Here is a 22417-nt window from a genome sequence, read left to right as displayed (position 1 = left end):
CCTGTTTTGTTACTGCGGTGTATCTGGGCCATAAATCATTGCTTGTCAATTATAAAGAGTCTTGCGTCTGGAATCTTCTACAAATTAAAATCTGGGGGTTGGTAATGCTGTTCACCATCTTTCCTTTTATCGCTGCAGTTAATTATAAAGATCTGCTAAAATCTATTCACATTAACTCTGATCCAACGACAAGAAAAGTAAGATGTTTAACTTTCTGGAAGCCTTTGACCTTCATCGGAAAATACCCGCCATAACAACTACATGGCCAATGAGTAATATTTCTTTTATTTCAATCTTTACAAACAAAGAAGTCAGTAAAGGAGTAATTACTAAAAAGTGACAGTACCTGTTTCTGGACACCATTGAGCTGTATGACCTTGATGATGAGAGAGGCGGTGCGTCCTTTGTACTGAATGGTCCTAAGCAGAGTCCCTACGTTGTCCACGCTGAAGGCCTCTGACCAGCGCCAGTTCCCCCATCCTTCGATGCAGATGTGCAGCAGCTGGAGGACAGCACAGAGCAGAACATACACACAAAAACAGAGACAGAAGTTAGCAGACATCAGAGGTTAGCCTTCTTGCCCTTTATTTACCCCGATCAAAAGGCAAGTAAACAACAGGACTCTGTTTGGGAAATTCTGGTAGGGGGGGAAAAGAACAACAAAGTTCCTGTTTACTGTTGCCGAACAGGCCTGCTGCTGCTGGAAGCACAAATGGAAGGTCGCACACAATAAACTGGCTGGTGGAAAACAGCTGATGTGGAAGATTATTACAGCAGTGTGTGTAGTGACCAGATTGTTTGTGCGTGTGTACTTGTGCGGTTGAATGTGGAAGACTCTTTTCTCCACACATCTAAATAAGAGGCACATATTTTGGCCCCCAACCATTTGAGCTGCATATCCATCACTTCAGTGTGGAGCACATCCATGTGTGTGGTTGGTATAAACACACAGGCTCAGGATAACAGTAATAAACAGATGCTTTCCTTTCTTTTGACAGTCAAACAACTTTAGAGTGGTGACAATTTCCCCCCAACCATTTTCCCCATAATTCCTTAAACTGTGCGCCTCGACATGGTAGCAGGGCTAGAAATATGTAAAGAGGCAGCCCGAACAGTGCTGTTTTGCTTTCACCGATACACAAAATACACACTGCAATTAGCTGACTGGGTTTTAATTAATGCATGATGCAGTGATGCAGCATTTACTGGGTGCTGCCTCCACCTAAATCCACAAACATTCAGTACAAAAACCAAGTGGTCTGGCCAAATGCCCATCACACCTGTGCTGCAGACCATCTGTCCACTTCTTATCTGAAGTTGCTCAAAGCTGCATGATAAGGAAACTCCTTTGTCAAACAGTATGATTCTTCTCATCAGATTTTGGTCATAATACAGGAGCAGAATCATAAATACAGAAGGAGATCTAAAGCCTTCTCCCCTTCCCGAGGCAGGGGGGCTGACTTTCTACAGCACCGAAACTCTGTGTCAACCCTGCTGCCAGCACAACATCAAACTAGCAACAGTTGAAAAGGAAGGGGAGAAAACATGAGAAAGACAAAGCATGTCATGGGACTATCAAGACAGATGGGGCGGGGGCAAGCAGCAGAGTGAGATTCGGGGTCAGTGATCCCCCAGAGGAGTAGCGACCAGACTGAAACACTGAAAATTTGAACATTTACACTTTGGGTAGTTGCTTCAACATGCTGAACATTTACTCAATGTGTTTAAAGAAAAACAAATTACTCCTGAGGTCAAAGGGCACGGGGGGACCTTGGTCAAGACCTTATGTGCTTCTCAGCACTGCAGTCTTTTCTTAGTGTTTGAAGACAGATTTCTTTACAATAACATTCTTAATCAAACCCTGAATTCACTCTCTACAAGATCTGTCATCCTCGCTGTCAGCTGCGTGGAAATGAGTTACATTTCTGAGATCTCCTACTTGGTGCACGTACTCAGAGGGGTCTTAACAGCCAGGTGGCAGAGGTTAAGTTTAAGCCTTAAGGTGGAGAACTATATTACCGAACCAAGCCTTTACTACATTACACACAATTTCATAATCAAGCCCAGCTAAGAATATTGTGATCTGAGGAAAATTGAGAAATGAACTGTAATGTGTTTGGCATTCTACTCCCATGACTTAATACTGATACCTTTTCACTTCAAAGCTCACCTCAGGTCCTACAGATTAGAACTCAGTATTTATATTATAATACTTTCATTAGAGTAGACAGGTGACAATAACGGCCCAAACCTTGCAAATCTTGTGATGGTGAAGCCACTGGAGACCTCTGCCGTGCGTCAGCACCATGTGTGAGGATGGATTTGCAATTTCAACACTTCTCTCTGCTTTACCTTCTCAGTCCCTTCCTCCCCCGGTCTCTGTGCACTCTATCATGCCTGTGGCTCAACTTGACCTCTAAAGAAGAAGTCATAATAACATTTCTCCTCAGACTTCAAACAGTTACTGCTGCTTTTGTTTTAATTCATCATGTCTCTGACTCAAGCAGTAGAAGAAAAAAAACCCAGCAGTGACACATATGAACTGGATGTGTAAGGACAACAAGAATGAAAAATAAGAAGTTGTTTTGCCTCTCTGTGACGTATTCAACTGTTGTGACACAGAAAACCCAGCCAGCCACATGTGACCGATTTATACACACGGATTAAGCCTCGCCTTACACCAACCGTGTTCAACTGAATAGAGACTCAGCATTTATGGGGAAAAAAAGATTTTATTTAAGGCAAAAAACATTTTTTATTAATCAGACTGTTCTTTAATTAGTCAACTTAGCTTAATAATTTGATTTACTTTATGTATCGTTTTATATAGAATTTTATTGGTACACATACTGTAGGGAGCAAGGTGCAAAATAAAAGCAAAAGACGACTGTAACACGTGGAGATGACCCTAAATAGAGAAAGAGCTCATCTTTTATACTTTTTTTTCATATGAGTTGTGGCAACCCCAGGCATGTTGACAAACCATAACAACTGCTTTATACTTTGAAGATCTCTGACCTCACGAAACAAAATGATGACATACACCCCAGGGCTCGAAATGAGAGAAAAGCCCAGTGATGCAAACTGACAAGACAAGGCCGGTATGCCAAGGTGAAATAAACTGACAACTGAGTAAAAGTTAAAGGGTCATTGTTAACCCCCCCCCGACATGTAACTGTCTCATATATCTATGTCAACTCTACAAAATATCACACAAAAACCAGAGGTTGTGCTGTAGCCTGCAGTTAAATATGAATCTCATCTAGAAATAAATATTTTAACAAGAAACTCCAACACTCACTTTCAGCAGCTGGCCCGAAGCAGAAGATTTTTTTTTGTCCAAAAACAACTGAAGACCCATTTATTATATTGTGATAATTCCCCAAGATGGGTATTGAGTGTGAAAGAAATGTGAAATTGAAATCTCACCCTCACTTCATTTCCCTTTAATCCTCAGGGGGAGAGTGTGATTATGGCAGATGATGGACACTGCTTCACTCCAGCACATTGGAAGGCTCCAACTATGCTAAAAGAGTGATCTTCATGGGAATAATTGAAAGTTTGTGGATGTTAACAAACTATTGCTATTTTCTGACAGCACTTTGATGTACTCTAAATATTCTGCCATGTGTCACTTATGGTGCGTAGATTTTAACCACGGTAATGTCTTGTTTTTTTTAGTTTCCAATAATAACTCTGGCTTCAAGTCACAACATAATCAAAATACAAGCAATTATCCAAATTCCTCAATTTTTATTTGACCTGATAGATAAATAAAACACTTTAAGTAAACATATTTTCTAGTCATTAAAATAATCAAACAATTACCTGTGTTGACTGTTTGGAAATTACTGTAAGTTAGTCATATGTCTTTAGGTCTGACAGTACATCCCGGTTATATCAAAATGATGAGTGACATGTTTGTCCAAATATGCTAATATAACTTAGCAACCGATTATTCAGCTCGGCTCCATGGTGATGACTCATCTGACAGATATTAAAATAGGTTCAGTCACTCTTGCTTGAACTACATTAACTCTGTTTTTTACTCTGACATCTTCGATCATGCCGCTTAAATGTTTTTGTAACTGAGTTGTACTGGTCAAATATGGGTGTTCTGGATTTTTCCAAAATGACCACACTATTTGGTGATGTCTTACGATTTTTGGGAAGACTGAAACGGTCAGGCTTGGTGAAGCATTTTTGGGACATGACAATCTGACCATCTTCTGTTCGGTGTTTTCTTTTCTGCCTTTTTTGGAAACTTCAGTGACAGACTGGCTACTTGCTGTGTGGGATGTCACTGTTTCCCCATATATTAAAGCTGAAGTTTTATATGGTTTATAAATGATCACCTCACCACTGTTTACTTACTTTACCACATTCAAGAAAAAAAAACTAAACAAAAAAGAAGATAAAGCAATACATTCCATCCAAAAAATCCACAATGAGAAGTGCCAGTGCCTCTACACTAAACCGGACTTTCGGGTTAAATCTACACAGGATTCAACCAAAGTAAATATACAGTGAGGTCCAGTGATGTTCTACCAGGGCAAGCAAGGCAGGAGTGCTTGTCCGTTGAAATTTAAAAACATTTAAAATCACCGTCATTGTCAAAGTTTACAATCAAGAGACACCTGGAGACACACATAAGGCTACTAGACGTCTGATAAAAGTGTCAGGATCAACTGTTAAGTGTACAGGGCCATATTCTGTGCTCAGATTCATCCAAATGCTGCAAAACTGATCAGACAGCTCTTCACAGTGCAAATGGATAATGACCCAAAACTGCAAAAAAGACTCAAAAGTTTCTAAAGGCAGGGAAATTGAGTATTTTTCAATGGCCAAGTCAGTCACTCAATCTCAGTCCAGTAGAACAAGATTTTACGTACTGAAGAGCTAAAGACAAAGAGACCAACAAACAGGCAGGAACTGAAGGTTGCCTAACTGAAGGCCTATCCAAGCATCTGAAGGGTGGAAACATCCCACCATATCCATGGTTGACAGACTTCAGGCAGTCACAAACCACAGTATTAAATCCAATCCTTATTTTTAAAATGACCTCAGTTCATCTGTTCTATTCATTTACTGGGGGATGATATGTAAAATATCAGTAAATTTTTAGACATTTGAATCAATTAATGAATTAAAGCTGAATTTGGTTTTATAGTGAACCAGATGAGTATGGTAACATTAGCAAATATCTTGCGTTGAAGTAAATTCCCTAATGCTAAGTCAGTGCAAGTTCCTTTTCTGTTTTAATGCCACAGATGGCCTGCATAAAAAAGGCTTCAAAAACTTTAAAACGACAGGTCTTCACGGGCACTGTGCACCCACTAAACTTAATAACGGTGCTTTGACATATGTTTTCAAAACAAAGAGTTTGGTGAAATTATGACTAATCTGCAAGTAACAGAGAGAGTGGACAGAAGGATGAAATAAAAACCACACATAATATCACTGAGACCAAGTATGGTCTTAATACAAGATCAACACCATGTAAACGTTTTGAAATCACATCATCCACATTTTAGATTACCATGGAAACTAGATGCAGAAGCCAAACATATGACCAACACATTTAGTGGTGTTAACTTCTGAGAATTACCACCCCCAACTTGCTAAACTGTAAATTATACTCAATGAGTCAATCAAACCATCAGCCTCCCTAATGGGAACGATGTCATGTCTACTGCCCAGTTCATCGCTTAATCTTTTCCCAGGAGAAAATCATTACCAACAAACTTTCCTGTAAAAGACAGTAACAGATCTGTCAGTCACAGCCAAAGGACTGACTGTTAACTTCCTGGTAAACACAGACTCATTGCGTACTTCATATGGCAAACACTCAAGTGTCTGCTTTGATAATGTGTGTGTCAGGACCAACATAGGAATCAATGGCAAACACAAATGGTAAAACATACATAAAATCAATCTCTCTGAGAGAGATTTTTAGAGAGACATTCACATGAATGTGCACACAAAAAAAAACACCATATACCCTATGACCCATGCGCTACTCTAGACAGAATGACTCACTCTTGCCACTATAACCACTATCTGTCTATTGTCCTCAACAGGAATGTGCTTGGGTGCACACAATACAAATTAAGTCTATGTCTGCAGCGGAGATGCAATTGGCATTCTTCGATGCTACACAGACAGGCTGACAAAGCTGCAGTGGTCAATGGTTGTCTCCCCATTAATGCCATTCCTTTATTTCATCTCTCTCAGACTATAATAGGAGATTTGAGACATGTGGAGCAGAGGTATCAACACCAGTAGCTTTGCACACAAGGTTCTATAAAAGGCCTGAGGAAGCTGCGGCATGTCTTAGATGGCTGATTAAAATCATGTGAATTCAATGTCATGTGACAAAAGTTTAAAAATAGCTTGACAAGTCTCTGTAGTGCCTATCTTATTTAATATAATACAGACAGAGATGAAAAAAGAGGGATGTGGAACAGAGGCCCGTCTTGTCTGGGGAAATTACTTTGGGACCAGGGAGCTAGCTGGCCACCTAACAAATGAGAAACAGGTTTCTATCCAGACAACAAAACAAAAGAATACGTATTACTTTGCCCTTTAAAAAAAGAATATGTATTAAAAGAGAATTACGACAGCGAAAGACACAACAGCATCCATGCCAGGGCAGTGAGGGCTAACCCATGTAACATGAGGGAATTATGGTGGCTTCACAGCTGTCTGTAATGCTTCTCTCCTCCTTGGCTCCCTCTTTCTGACAAAAGAAGCAAAGCAGCACAACATCAAAGCTCAGATTTGCAAGTCTAAGAAGCGGTTTGAGAGCTCGAAGAAGCTTCAGAGAAAAGACACTGTGTGGGTCCGTGGTTGACAGAAGGGACATTAAGAGATTTATGCTTGACTAACATACTTCAATAGTTTTCCCTTGGTTTTTTACTAAGGCATCTTAGACATGCAGGGCCTCAAGTCTCCAGGAGATGCAGACGCGGCAAGTGCTTGAACCAAATGAAGAGAACTGACAAAAGGAGCTCTGTCTGAGAGGAGGATAAAAACCGCACAGCACTGGGATATGTAAGTCAACGTTTAAAAACCCATCAGCAGGACATAAACCTCAGTGTCTATATACACTCACTGGCCACCTTATTACTTAAAACTGCCCATTATGATAAACATCTTATCAGCCAATCATGTGACAGCAACTCAAAGCATTTAGTCATGTAAACATGGTGAGGCCAACCTGCTGGTCTACTGCGATTTTCCCACACAACCAATTCTTGGGTTTACAGAGAAGGATCCAAAAAGAGAAAACATCCAGTGAGCGACGGTTCTCTGGGTGAAAAGAGGCCTTTCCGAGTCTCAGGGTCTTGAGTGATGTGTGTGAGGCCACTTGGATAAACAGCATCCACCCAGTGGTGCTCCTGTGGGACTAGCCATAAAGCACCAGGTGCTGTCCATGGTGCTGAACCCAGAGCAGCACCAGAGGGACCTTAATAATCACAGTCTTCACCTGCACCTCCCCTATGGTCTGCTTTAGTAGAGAATCAAGAAGGAGGCTGGTTCAGGAGCATTAAGCACAGAAAGAGGGGCTAACTGAGGTCAACTCTTTTAGGACAGCTAACCTGTCTGGAGTGATGTCCTCAGCATTGAAGAGCATATTCATTGGATGACGTCCTACCATGGAGGCCACATAAAACCAATACTGTTAGTCGTACAAGTGCATTCAACCAAGGAGCTGATCAAAATAACAAAACTTAGTTTTAGTGCCATTTTGCACAATTACTGCATCCAAAATGTTCCATTTCTCTAGTGAAAAAGAAAAACGAACTGGGACTTGAGTGAGGAGGTTTCATTTGGTGTTTTGAGTGTAATACTAATTACATTTTTGTTTAAGAGAAGGATTTAACGCTTCTGTAATGCTTTAAACAGCATTTTAGTGTAGATCAAAGATCAAAAGGCTTTTGATACACTGTCAACATTTTTAATGGTTTATATTCTTTATCAGTGTTTAACTCCACTGTCTTGTATCCTTTCCACACCTTATAAAAACATCAGCTGTGGTGAGGAACCCTATTCTGTACCTGAAATCACAGCACAATGGCGGCTGATATATTTGTTAAAACTGGGAACCCAAGTGAAAAAACTCTGTCATCAACATGTGGCCCAAGGTAATCGAAACATACCAACACGTTTTTCATGTGATGATCAGTCAGTAACGGTTCTGCTGCACAAAAAAGGGTTGCACGCCATTGCTTAAGAGCCTTTGTTGTCATTTCAAGGCCCAGGATTTGATGTAGAGGATGATATAATTGATATAATTTGTAAACTGCTAACACATTGGAATGTTAAAAAAGATTTACAACAGCGATTCCAGCAGCACAGTGCTCATCAACATGGTAATTAAATTAATGTCTTAATATCAGAGGAAAAGCTTCCTTTGGGACAGACTACACAGGCAGTAGAATTATACAAATATACAGTCTATACACAAAGAGTGTCATGAGAGACATTAGTCTACATGAGTGGAATCATAATAAAATCTCCAAGAGTGTCAGTAAGAATGCAAAAACAGACTCCCCTAAATCCTTGCTTGAATTTGGAAGGAAGAACAGGAATGACATATACAAAGACAAAAAGAAAACATGTGGTGAAGGAGAAGTCCGTCTTCACTGTATTTCTCATGAAAATCTTGACTTTGGCAGCCGTGGTGTAGAGCTGATGAATGTAGTACTTTTTTCAAGTTGAACGGAGACCAAAAGGTGGGTTGCAGAAAGCTGATAATGATTCCCCAGAATATATTCAAAGTAAGTGATTTCAAAAAATTACTGGCAACCACTGATTGCAGAAACATTTTTCTTTGTCTGTGCAATGTAACAGGGGCTGAGGTTGAGGTTCAACTTCTTGAGACATACCACTTTAATCACTAATCAAGTGTGCTCCCAACAAACAGTGCTGGGGATAAATGTTTCATCCCTCCAGTGACATTTCCTTAAAACAAACACTAACAAAAGCAAAACTTTCTCAACATAAAAAAGGCTTCTTGTCCTGCCTGAGAGTTTAAAAAGGAGCAAGAAGGGAAATGGGTTAGAGGAGATATGTATATGGGCCTACTGGATGCTGAGGCATAGAGCACTAATACGCACAGTAAACTGATATACCTTTGAGAATTATTAGACTTGTACACTGGAGGTCCAACTGTAGAAGAAACTGCTGGTGGGATGAAAAGGCAAAGGAAACTTGGAGGTAAAGTGTAAGATTTGTGGTCTGGAAGGAAATTTTTTAACCATTCAGGGAACATGAGATTACTAATCACCTTTGACCTTTAGGTGTAGTGATTAGTGTAGATGTAATTCCTTGTGGCATCTAGATACAAGTAAATCCCCAAAGAACTGTGTTAAGCTGCCTTAAAGGACGCAACAGTGAATTGCTGATGAAATGAGCAAAGTGTATATATGCATCATTATATTCACGAGTATGGATGCCATCCATACAGAGAAATTACAAGACGTTACAGCAATAGCGAGACAAAAAACCCCTTGCAATAAATAAACATACAAACTGGGAAAGTGCGTGAGTTTGGCTCGCATAGTGTCATGTTCAGTGTGGACCTGGCCAGGACTACCACAGAGTATGCACAAGCTGATCATCATGAAACCTGATAGTGTTAGTGAGCTGACATGGACGCACATGAATACATGTAAGAAACAGTATCTGTATATCCAAGCATACAAGTTGAAAGGATAACTTCCAGCCTGAAGAAGAAATGTTACAGCATGACACTGGTTTCAAACACACAAATGTTTAAAGCACCCTGGGGAGGAATTTCAAATCTACCATCACAAATAAAGGTGGACTAAAAAAGTATTATTGTTTTAGACAGAGGAATGTTTAGCAATGTGCTGCAACATCTCTTCTTGTGTAACTCAGTGTTACTAAATGGATAAACCTTTTCTCATAATTCAGTGTTCATCTCCAACTTTTTATTTTCTTCTCCTATTTATATTTTAAGGTAATGGCTACAAGCAAAAGTCAGTGTGAAAAGATTACCAAACACAGATCTAAGGATAGACAAAGAGTCAGGGTTGTCTTCAGGGATTAAGACGGAGAGCACTCCCTTTTCTTTTAGCTTCCTCACGCTCAGTCTGCAAGTGGGTGAACCTGAGCGGAGCTGAGATAACCCCTCAGGGTCAACTGCAGTTAAAGTGGCAATGTTGGATGAACAGCATGACTAAACCACTTCACTTGAGGGCAGTGTTTCTTAATCATTGAGTCTTGATAGATTCCAGCAAAACACCAGACACATTTTAAGGACGTGATTTGTTTCTTTTGAATGACGAGCAGCAAACAATGAACCCTTCTGAAAACTTAAAACACTTGTACAAAACTGCGACACATGAGCAACAGAGTTCACACACAGACAACTATTCATATATACATGTTCACACACAGCTTCCACTGATGTAACACTGCTCTCTCAATCTCCTCTGCCTCTCTTTCTCACACACTCTCACCCAAAATACCACCCTGTCATGCCTGCTTCCAAAAACACGGCCAATCTTGCCGCAAACTAATAGTCCTGGGCTGCTATCTTCCGCACATTACCCCTGGGAACCGCACGCACGCACGGCCAACACAACACTGACACTTCCACACAAACACTAACACATGGAGCAACACCATACATCACAGACATACACAGACACACTAACACGCAAAGACATGCATTCAGAGACACTCTACTGTAGAAGCCTGCTCATGGAGTAAATCACAATTTATTCAAATAGGGAATATTCCTTGTAGGCACTTAAAAAGTCCTTCTCAAATCCAGGGGGCTTTTTACGCCCCTCTCCCTGCTAACCACACTAACCACAGGGATTTCCATCAGCCAGGCTGTATCCTGTAACGAGCAGCCAGATATTTCAACCATCCACACCACACGCCAGAGCCTTGAAAAACAGCAGGGTGGGGATGGTGAGTGTGTTTGTGCGAAATATAAACTGTACGTAATTAGAGAAAGATCGTGTAGTTGTATGCATGACCATCCTGAAGGTTTTTAACAGATGTATTAATTTAACCGTATGTGTTCCTTTATCCGTTTCTCTCTCTATTACATGACACGCAGAACATAATGGTACACTGCATATAAAAATTAGGGAAATTATGTGTTTATAAACATTTTCGCATTGGCCGGGAAATGCTGGGGTGTGAAGGCATGCTAAGCTTGAAAGGGAGAGACTATACTGAGAGGCCTGACAGACTCCAGGCCTTAGGAAACATTTTATTACAGTGTGTATGTATGTGTGAGTCTGAGTGTCCACACATGGGTATGAATTTGCTCAAGTGTTTGGCGAGAGCGGGCTCTAAGGACGTGACTGCCTCAATCGACCCTTTTAATAAGTCTCATGGTTATGAATGACAGGAGAGATGGGGTGGTAGAGAAAGTGGAAGGGAGAGAAACAGAGGAGCAGTGAGAGGGAGTCTGACCTGAGCTTAGGTTCATGTTTCACTACGAAAACACACTACTTTAGTGTTCTTCGGAGAAAAGCGAGATACTCGAAGGTATGACAACACCGTATGAAGTGTACATTGGTTAGATGGCTCAAGATTACACACATTAAACACCTCTCGTTCGTACAGGAACAATATAAAGGAGATTGCGGCACTTTAAATATGCCTCGCTGTCTGAGTTCAAGCTGAAACAACAGCCTGTCTAATCATATAAATGGCCTTATTCCATCTCTGACTCTTTCTATATGTATGAACTGGAGACAGGAAGGGAAGACTTCAGGTGCAGCAATGCACTCGTGATAAATAGGGTTGCTTGTGCATCATCAACAGACAGAAAAGCGAAAGAGAAATGGGAAAGGTGGGAGGAACAGAACAGATAGTGAGCAGACATGTTTCTGGCGGTGCTGCCATTGTAGAGGAGTGTTGACAGCATGGCTCATCTTTTGCCCCTGCTTCCATTTTTCCATGTCCTCTTGTTTTTCTCAAGTAGTGCTGTGCAATATCCCCTCTGACAACTCTGTGCTACTCTCTTTTTGAATTTTTCATATTTCCCAGGTGATCACTTCCACAATCTTTTTCTCTACCCATCCTCCTCTATTCAAGAAGACGTCATGTCTCGTGTGTTCTCAGGGGAGCTCGAGAGAGGAACAGGCATAGATTTCTTTACAAAAGCATATTAGAAGCTGTGGCTTATGAGTGTGTGACTGCCTGGGGGACAATTCAACTGGGACACACACATCATACCAAAACCATGAGGACAGGTCAATGGCCTTGCTCACCGACATTCCCCTTTCCTCCCAGGAAAGACAATACTGCATGTACAGATACATAAAAACTTGGATAGTAGTTTGAGGGTTGATACACTGGATTGTAAAACTAAGTAAGGGCGCGCAAAGATATTGTTAGGAGACTGGACAGAGTCAAACTAGACAGAAAGATGTGACCATGGATAATGTCAGCAAACTGAGTGGAACACAAAAGCAACTGTACGGACCAAATAGAAAGGAAGTGGAACAGCCACAAAACTGAAAAGTGCCAAGCCTTCATGAGTAGTTCCCTTCCAGAATCAACCATATCGACAACACCTACTGGGATGAGATGGAAACTAAAAGGACAAAGTTGCCTTCTAGCCAGACACAGGACAGACAGGGAGTCAGCACCAGGACCAACGAGCTTAGCCAGTATGGATGTGAACATCAGAACAGATGACTAACTTCAGGAGAAAAGGAAAGGGACAAGTACTAGTTGTGCATTTGGGATGAGAACGGCACAATGTCTAAGTGAGACCTACAAACAGTGTAGGAGCCAGAGACTGTGCAGGTATACTGATCTCATATAGGAATAAAGAGAGACCAGGACTGAGCCAGCAACAAGGGAATGATTGCTAACCTATGGCTCAGGGTGTGAGGCCTGGAATGGATTTTGGGTTGTGTTTGGTTGGTTCTTCCAGAGCATGGAAAGAAGAGACACAGAACTATGCATAGCATTAAAGTATAACCAGTATGAGTGAGGTAATTGTACCGTGGCTCCCAAGCTGCAAAGTGCTAATGGATATAATTTGAAAAGTTACAGCAACAGAACATGGTGATGACAGCGCATGAAAAAGTGGAGTGGAACTGATGTATAGCGTGGTTATTTAAAGTTAAGTCAAAGTGATACGCCGTGCCTCAATGCTGAGCAGGGTTAGAGTATTTGTCAGCGTGGGGGAGGGTTAGGGGATGAATGAGAGAGGATTTGGTGGTAGGATGTTATAGCTAAACAATTTCCACATTGTATATGTATACTAATCCTATAACAGTAAAACTGGACACAGTTAAATGGGATACGCAGACAAGAGGACAGAAGATCTTGAGTTGAAGTCACGAGCAGACTGACAGATAGAGGAAAACTAGAAGATGATGGTTTGTGATGGTCAGAGTCGTTTTAGACGCTCCACGGCATCGTGGGACTTAAGCAAAACAGCAAAACCACTTGCATCTCAGCCTGGAAACTGATTTGTAATAGTGAAATAAAACCCACTTCCAAGTAACCATTAAAGAAATACAACCCTTTTCCTTATCAGTGTCACTATTATTATAACCCCAAAATGTAATTAGGAGTGTTTGCTACAATTTGCTGAGGCGGACACATTGGCAAGCTTTTTATCGTCAAGCTCAAAGTTAGCTGAGTGTTTTTGGCAAAGCTGCACTATTTCTTATTTATCTAGTTTCACAAATCATGTTCATCTTGAGAACACATATTTCATATACCACAAACACATGATGGAATAACACATGACAGAACTATCTTGGAATCGCATTCTTCATCTATGATGACATTTGGCCCATTCGGACAATTTTTCATCCAAAATATCCTTGAAAATACCGAGGTCATTTTGACTCACTGCAGGAATTAAATGTGGTGTTCACTGTGCTGATATGCCAGATTGCCACTCACGCACTGCGTGTGTGTGCGTGCATCTGTAAGCAAGAGTGAGGTAAGAGCACAGATTAACCATGGTCGATGATTAATACAACTTGACTTACTGACTTACTGCGAGCAATTATGGCCATGTCTTTTCTCAAGCTTGACTTTCTCACACTCGCTGTGGAACGCATGGGGGTCCTGAAACATGTGTGCACCAAACACACACATATGCCACAGATCGCCAGCCCACCCTCCACTCAACCTCAAAACCACAAAGGGTTAAATATAATCAATCTTCTTTAACAATGCTGTCAGGGCACTGTCTGAGAACACTGACAGAAACACACAGATACCCGCTGCACAATGATGTGTCTGGTGTGTGTGTATACACAACTTTTGCACAGAAATTGTGTGTGAGCCATTCTTTTTACACATATGTACTGTACGTATGTATGCAGTATGTGTGTATTCAGGTGTCCATTTATATAAGGTTCAGAGTGTGTGTGCTCACTGTTTCCATAATTCTGCACAATGTTAACGCTCTGCGTTCCAAAGTAAATATCTTAATCATGTGTTCCTGTCTTTTATGACGACCGCTGATGTCCAAAAGATTTGTGTGCAGGAGCATGCATGTGTGCATGGCTCTATCCAAAATCAACCAAAACAAGTCTGTCGGTCATCAGACATTTCATTAAGTATGGGCTATGTATGCTTGCTCGGGTGTGCGTGTGCGCATGTTACCTGAGGGGATTTGTGGGATCTCCAGCTGTACTGGTGGCTATGGAGGCTGGCCAGGAGCACGTTCTCATCAGTGTCCACCTGACCAAAGCGCAGTGTCTCATGCGTATCATTACAAATAACATAGTGGCTGTAGAGCAGCTCCTCAGCCTCTGCGTTTCCATTCTGGCAGAAAAAAAGAGAGAGATGAGCGGATGAGGTGGGAAGACAAAGAAGAAAGGAGAAGGAAGAGGAAGGACATTAAAAAAATGCATTTATTTGGGAAGTTTGCATTTGTTGTGGGTGTCAAAACACATATACATGTGTCAACAATGCATGCATTTATAGACTTAACAATGAAGAAGGAAATTAGTGATATTATCAGAGGAGACAACAACATTTTAAATGGGGAGTGGTTCATCATAGCCTGACAGGTATTCCAACTGCACCAATCTGACCTCTGACCTCTCCAGGAGGCCCGTCACTTTATCAATCCCTTAAATTTTTAAAAATCCTTTTTTTGAACAGCTAAATGCTGCCAGTTTGCACCTCCTGGAAACTAAGTGGGCTGCTGTGTAGGCATTCCTGTTAGTAAGTATCATCCCTATACTGTGTGTGTGTTGGAGGAAACAATATGATGGAGTCTGGCCCACCTACAACACCGAACCGCACAGAAATTCTTGCGAGTCATACAGGGATGCTGTCCACTCATACGTCACCTTGCATGCAAGAAGGGAGAGCTCACTGTCTGCTATTGAAAACAATGGTTTAACCAAGAGAGAGAGAGAGTGGGGTGTTTCTCCTGCATTCAGGAATTCAAGCACATTCAAAACAGCACAAACTATGGCTCTGAGCTGGATAGGGAACGCTTGGGTGCAAGGGTAAGCTTTACTTGAGTTCTTTCCAAAGGCTCTTAGGGCTCTGATGGGATCTCTTCTGCACACTCCTCCTTGATTCTTGACGCACATGAATGTAGTTCAGACAACTTCTCAATAACTCCTCAAGTACCCCAACAAAGAGGGACCTCAGCCTGCTGTATACTTTTAAATGGCTTGGGGGTGGGTGGGGGGGGAGAGTGATGGTTGATGGTTAAAAGAGGCTGGCAGTAAAATCTCAGAGTTTCACTGCCAAGCACGTTCAGGGTCCTGGGGTTGTTGATGCTATTGAAAACGGATGGGAAAGTTTACACCATTAAAAGAACACTTGATGATAGATGTGTGTGTGAGAGAGGTAGAGAGAGCAAAATATAGATGGGACAGCTGCAGCAGTGGCTTTAAATCCATTTCCAGTTTTATAGTGGAACACTATCTGTACTCCCTTTCCAATGTGACACTGCGATTTACAAACTTCCTGCTGCCATCTTAAGATGCCATTGCTAAGCCCGCTCTTTGAAGGTATCGTCTTTCTCCTCTGATTCACAAGGCAACGCGATACAGACATCAGAAAAGCTTCCTCCGGTAATCACATTCACTCGCTGACTGTCTCCGAGTTAAACGGACAAATATAAAGACAAAGATATTTAAACAGTCAACACGTATATCTTGTTAAAAAGCACAAGATGACAGCTTTTTCAAACATCGTCGACAGTATCAAAGGATCCAGTTTCCATAATCCACCCAGATACAATGACCTAGGTTTCGCAGAGCCTAACCCGGATCTGCACTGCACAATGGCTTACATATAAATAACAAGGTAACAATAAAATGTCTGGAAAACAGATTGTAAATAACGACACCCATTTAAAAGAAACACTCATGAAACAAGACACCTTTGAGGTGATAATGAAACCTGTAAAATGAACATAATGAAACACTTATCAGTTCTAAAATCACCAATATATTTCTGTACACATGACCAGAGCCTAAGAACCAGTAACATGATCTCTGAATCGTTTTCTTTCCGGCTACAAAGACAAGAAGAGAATCGTTCAAATATGGGAAGAACCCCCCCCCCAAAAAAAATGAACAGGGGGAAAATTCCTGTTGTTGTCTCAATTCCACATGTAACAGTCTGTGAATGTTCTGTGAGAAAGCAGAGTGTGTAAATACTACTGGGCTTTTGTGTGGCTTTCCACCAAAGCCACTTCCCTGGGGTTAGGGTCTGAGGGTTAGGGCAGAGCAAAGTCTCATGGTGGGGCTGGGGGCTGAGAATTGAAAATAGAGGGCCATGGGGCCTGAGGTTAGAGTGGTGGGGTGCTGAGGTTTGGGGCACACGGGACTACTGAGTGCAAAGACAAGAGGCAGAAATATGAAGAAAGATAATAAAAAAAAATCATGTTTTCCTCATCTTTGGTTCCAAGCAACCAAAAGACTCCAGTACACCTCAGTCTCTTATCTCTTTTATATTAAGACAAAACTCAGTGACGGCTCAACGGATGTTAGAGCCAACAGCAGCTCGGTTGGGGGGGACGAAAGTAAGCCTGCTTACTTGGGGACATGCAGTATTTTACAACAGCCATAACATACATTCATGTTGATATTAATGAGACGCTATTTGGCCTGTGGACTTGCGATTGCCAGAAATCCTTTGTGATGTTATTATGGAAACAAGAGCACTTCATTTACCATGACTACAACTGTGTATTATTACCGACTATTGCTAAATGAGTGAAAATCACAAACATATACTACACTCGAGTGCTATGCATCTGGAAGTACTCCAGCTGTTCTGGTTGCGGTGGTCTCCTATGACCACGTCTGGGTTATGAGGTTTCAATTGTAGCTGAAGAATCTTCTCTATGTTTCGATGCTAACCCTGCAGGCCACATCACAACAGGCCTGCCTGCCAGCCTTGACACAAGGAAACATGAAAATCACTGAAACAATTACACACATTAGGATACCTCCTTCTGCTGTAGAAGGTCAGACACTCTTAATATTTCTGACTCTTCCTGATTACACTTTAGCTTGGCTCACGTTTTTCCATACATAGACAATATGGGCAAAGAGAATTCCTATCAAATCAAATCTTATGTTATCTTAAAGAATCTTTCCCTACAGTGCAGAATTTCACCAGTCAGAGGGTTAATTGCACCCATAAATGGTTCTGTCATCAAATACAAGACTTTCTTTCACTGGAAACCCCAAAAATGGAAACAATGCTCCATTATCAAGGAAGTTTTCAAATCTACTGAAGTGGACAAGAACTTTTTTTTCCAAGAATCTGCCTTTCAAACTTGACCTCTGTTTACCCCCTTACTCCAGAACTACTGTAGCCACATGCAGCACATTTGCCTTATAATTACAGTGTTTTTCCCTTGTGTTCAGCAAAGTGGTGAAGGCTAGAGGTAGTTAAAAGGTTCTGTAGAAGTTACAAGGCTGCTGCTGTGTAGACCAATAAAGACAGCACAGCAAACTTAATCATTTAAGAATGAACGTGTAGATGCAGAGTTCAGTATTTGTATTTGACTAAGTCAATCTTTAAAGCCAACATTTATGTGAGTATGCTCGGTTTGGGGGTTTAAGTCGCTGAGCCAAGATAGCATTCACACAGTCAGTATCAAATGAGGTGCGCCTGAGATCATAAGACCAACTAATAACCCAAGTAATCACGCTTGGCATGTTGGGTAAAGCCCAGCACGGATACCAACATGTCTGTAACACTCCAGTAAAGCTGCAATATGACCTTTCATTCTAATAAGACTAATGCTCTCAAGTCTTATTTATGACTAAAATACTCAGCAGAAATAGGGAACATTAACTAGCTTGTGTTAAATGATGCGATCATGAAGCCATGGGTCAAATATGACCAATAACCTAACACAGTCGGTTAAGCACTTTCGATGAGTCAGTGATGCCCCTGAGTGAAAACAAAGGTATTAAAGCTGCTACACAGAACAATCATTTAATATTATGTTTTCTATATAGCATGCCTAATTTTATTTTATGCAGGTAAAAAAACCCACAGCTGTTCCTAGGAAAACAAGAACTATTATTTCTCTCACCTGGCAGTGAGTTTTTGCATGCATGTAAAACTATGAGAGTGCCTCATGTCTCCAGAGACCAGTATATGAGTCAGCACAGCGAAGCTGAGCAGAGCAATGATAGAACATACAAAGCCAGGGAAACCAGCATGTGTGTGTGTGGGTTTGTGTGCGTGTGGAATAGACAAGTGGGTGGAGGACTAGGGCCAGATGAAGTCTTGGCAGGTGTCACCACTCAAGTTTTACCATGTTTTAATGGGCATCACTTCACACACAAATATCCTGGCTACCAGAGGCAGTGCTGAGAGCTGGGAACTGAGAGATGACGAGGACCATAGAAGCACTAGAAGCCCAAGAACAGACACACTTAGTCAGAGTTTACAGCAAACAGAAAGGCAGTTCCATCCTGCAAATTTTATTACCACTGGCATCCAACCAAAACCATTCTCATGAAATCTACTTCGTTATTAGTTTGTTTAGCTGATACTCCATCTGGGACAAAGGCATAGTTTCTAAATGTACATGCATTTTCTAGAATTTCCTCTACAGACTGACTAGTCCCTGGCTCTAAATCAAATAACCCTACGCTAATGTTAGAATCAAACATCAGGGGAAATCCCTTGTTAATGTAAATGTCTGAATGCACCAAACTGCTTAAATACACAAGTGAAAAAATCATCCTCCAACATGTTCTAACCAAAGCCATCGTATCACTAATCCTTTGGTCGCAGCCGCTTCCTCTTGCAGTGGTGAAATTTTGGCTATAAAAAGAAAATGTAACCTCTTTTGCTTTCAACATTAGCTTTAAGTACAATAGACGAGACACTGAATGATAACTTCTGCTTTAAGAACCCTCAGAATTACACAATATTTCTAATCACCAAAAGCAATATCAATAATCTATAATCGACAATTAAGCTGACTTTTTAATTGATTCTTATTTTATTCTTTGGAATATGTCTGTTATGAAGCTGAAATATCTGGTGTAGTATATGAAGAGTGTTGCAGTTACCTGTTGCCAGCTGTGCAGGGCAGTGTCTACAGTGTGGATGGCATACTGGCTGACATTAAGTGCCACTGGATCCACAAACACATTCACATCAAAAGAGGTGTTTTGGGGGCAACAGGTTGCTGTAGCCTGGCCCTGAAATACAAGTGAAAACAAATGAATATCAACGTTTGGGGAAAAAAAACTTTTGTAAAGACGGAAGAACTATGTAAAAAGCTGAGCTCAACCTGTAATAGACATGGCTGTAGAAGCTGAAGGTGTGTTAAGTTTCGGTACTCCAACAGCTTGCAATCTAGCTGAGAGGAAAAACTGAACTCCTGACAATGACGTGGTCCGTAGCTCCACTGTCGCAAGAAGACTCGTGGCTGCCGAGCACCTATCCCCATGAACTCTTGCTCTTGAGGTAACTTCCGGTCTGGCAGGAAGGGATGAAGCTGTCGAGATGGAGCTGGAGGAATGAGAAACATAATTTTTTTTACTTAATATACTGAAACAAGTAACAAAGATTAAACACAAAATGGATTAATGTAAATCAAATCCACATGTGAACAGATGTGAGTTTTAAACAAGAGGTCAATTAATTCCATTAAGCAAAAGGACACTTAAGCTGTCAATCAAACAGAGGGCTGCTAACAGATGATATCTGAGTGTACTTTACTGCTACCATGAGAGATCAAACACAGAACAAGAAAAGGTAGAGTTTTTTGGAAGTCAACTTCTCGAACACCTAGGTAATCCCTCTTACTAAACCCAATATACTTCAGACTTGGAAGAGATTTTGTTTTGATATATTACAAATCTTACCTGTACCCAGCTGTTCTAGGTGATGACAGAGGTGAACTTCCAGGTGTGCTAGTTGCAGGCACACACCCAGGGACGGGACGAACCAGGGTGCAAAACACGAGTCCACTCGGGTACAGGCTGCCAGTGCAATCGGAGAGACCAGCTGATCGCAGGGTAACTGGGACCCACACTCACTATCCGAACTGGAAGGGAAATGTTGATAGAGAAAGCCGCCAATATTTACAAACGATCATTAAAGAGACTGCAATAAATGAGGAAAATTTTAAACTGACAGCGCCCTGTGAATATAAAATGATTCCATACGGAAATAATATCGAGAAAAATATCCTAATATATGACTGGGATTCAGTACTTGACAGTTTTAAAGAAAACAGTAAATGATTTTCTATCAAACTTTTGTTTTTTTTAAATAACAAAAGCAATGGCCCAGCTGTGAAATAATGGTCACAAAAAAAAGGAAAAAAAAGGAAAATCAATGGACTTATTAAAATAATCTGATTCTTATTAAGAGTGGAATGCTTTTGTGTTTGTGTACAAATTGTGTGACATCCATCTCAGGAAGCACACTGAGACCAGCCATACAGTTACTGAGAATTCAAAAAAAGAAATGAAATAAGGTGAAATGTGAAAGAGCTTCCTCGCTGTTAGGAACATTATTACACATGCAGTTTCCAGGAGAAGCCCTCCGTGGACATTAATTGCATGTCATGGTTGATGATGTTGAATGGAAGGTAATTGAAGTGAATGACCATTTGCTCTGTAATTTGCTGCTACCATGATCCACCATAAAAACTCCAGCAGGAAACGCTCAAGACCTGAAAAATGCTGGTGCAAGCAGAGCACTCCTTAAAAAGATAAGCATCATATGTTGACAATTTTCATTACTTCCAGTTGGCAGGGCAGCCAAGTTATTTTTCTGGTGGAAACTAAAGTAAGGCAGATGAAAGGGAGTAAGGAAAGGGGGATCAATTTTGATCAAAAAAGACAAATAATTTAAACATAAAGGAAATGTAGTGTTCGGAATATGATTGTAATGAAATACAGATGTATATTTTGCTCTACACAGTATCTGGTCCTGAAGATTTTTTCTGTTGCTTTTCTTCCATGTTTTCTTATTCCTTGCTCTCTGTTTTGCTCGAGCTCTCTAAGCCACACAGAATGTGGGCTCGGCAACGCTCTTCCGCTAAAAGTTCCCTAAATCCCAGATGCAAGTAAATAAGGGGAGAAAAAAAGAAAAAAAGACTAAAAGAAGGAAGGAAAGAAAAAAGAACAAAAAGAAAAATCGATGAAGGTCGGAAGATGTAACAGTAATGAAAAGAGGAAGCAGTGGCAGGGAGTAAAAGCACGCTCTTTGGGGTGCTATAGTATCTTGCAAGCCTCGTCCAACTCATCCCATCCTAGCTCAACCCTGCCCAGCCCAGGCCAGGCCAGGCCTAAGAACTTATGAGCCAAAGGGGGCCTGACTACTCTCGCTTCCCGTGAGCTTCCCCTCGATTAGATACACTCAAGGTAAGCAGGAAGGAATCCGGATGGGCCCTGACAGGCACTTGGTGTGCTGGGAAATCTCATTAGGCCGATCTGAACGCCTTCCAAGCCCGCTCCCTGCTCCTGCACACCAGATGTGGGGCGAGGGATACATTCTACTTCTTTGTGCTCAGCAGCCTGGGTGCACTCTCCTTCTGTTTTTTCTCAAACAGGACGGCACACGGTCTGTAGGTTCACACACATACCAGTGTGTAGACATAAACACGCTCTCATATGGACAGTTAAAGCAAAATTTCCTCACCTCTGTTCATCTCCTCCATCTCCATTATGATTGAGTACTATCCTCCACAGGTCTGAGGCCACCAGCTCCTTCTGCTGGTTGGTGAGGCTGAGGCTGGGCAACTGCAGCTGGCAGGCACAGCTCTCTGATAGGCTGAACTCCCGATATGGAACAAAGGTTTGCTGGAGCTCATCCCAGTACTCTAGACTGCATGGTACCTGAAAGCAAAGTAAGTAAAAAATATAGTAAATATATGTAATTATATATATATATATATATGTGTGTGTGTGTGTGTGTGTGTGTGTGT

The 22417-nt window shown here is 41.3% G+C and overlaps 1 protein-coding gene across 3 annotated transcripts in view; it reads right to left on the bottom strand.

Annotated features, from left to right (window-relative positions):
* Positions 1–22417, bottom strand: part of vps13b (vacuolar protein sorting 13 homolog B) — a 293873-nt gene that overhangs the window by 29334 nt on the left and 242122 nt on the right. For all 3 annotated transcript variants that reach the window (XM_005742923.1, XM_005742921.1, XM_005742922.1), the window contains exons 42-47: positions 22132–22328; positions 20346–20527; positions 19769–19989; positions 19545–19676; positions 14635–14796; positions 347–502 (exon numbers count right to left, since the gene is read on the bottom strand). In XM_005742923.1, the coding sequence (XP_005742980.1) occupies positions 347–502; positions 14635–14796; positions 19545–19676; positions 19769–19989; positions 20346–20527; positions 22132–22328 (1050 nt within the window). The remainder of the gene's footprint in view (positions 1–346; positions 503–14634; positions 14797–19544; positions 19677–19768; positions 19990–20345; positions 20528–22131; positions 22329–22417) is intronic.

The sequence above is a fragment of the Pundamilia nyererei genome, unplaced genomic scaffold (genome assembly GCF_000239375.1).
Source record: "Pundamilia nyererei isolate P.nyererei 1_Seehausen unplaced genomic scaffold, PunNye1.0 scaffold00125, whole genome shotgun sequence".
In the NCBI taxonomy this organism is placed as follows: domain Eukaryota; kingdom Metazoa; phylum Chordata; class Actinopteri; order Cichliformes; family Cichlidae; genus Pundamilia; species Pundamilia nyererei.
The sequence above is the reverse complement of the archived record's forward strand: the minus strand, read 5'-3'. Positions and strand labels throughout refer to the sequence as shown.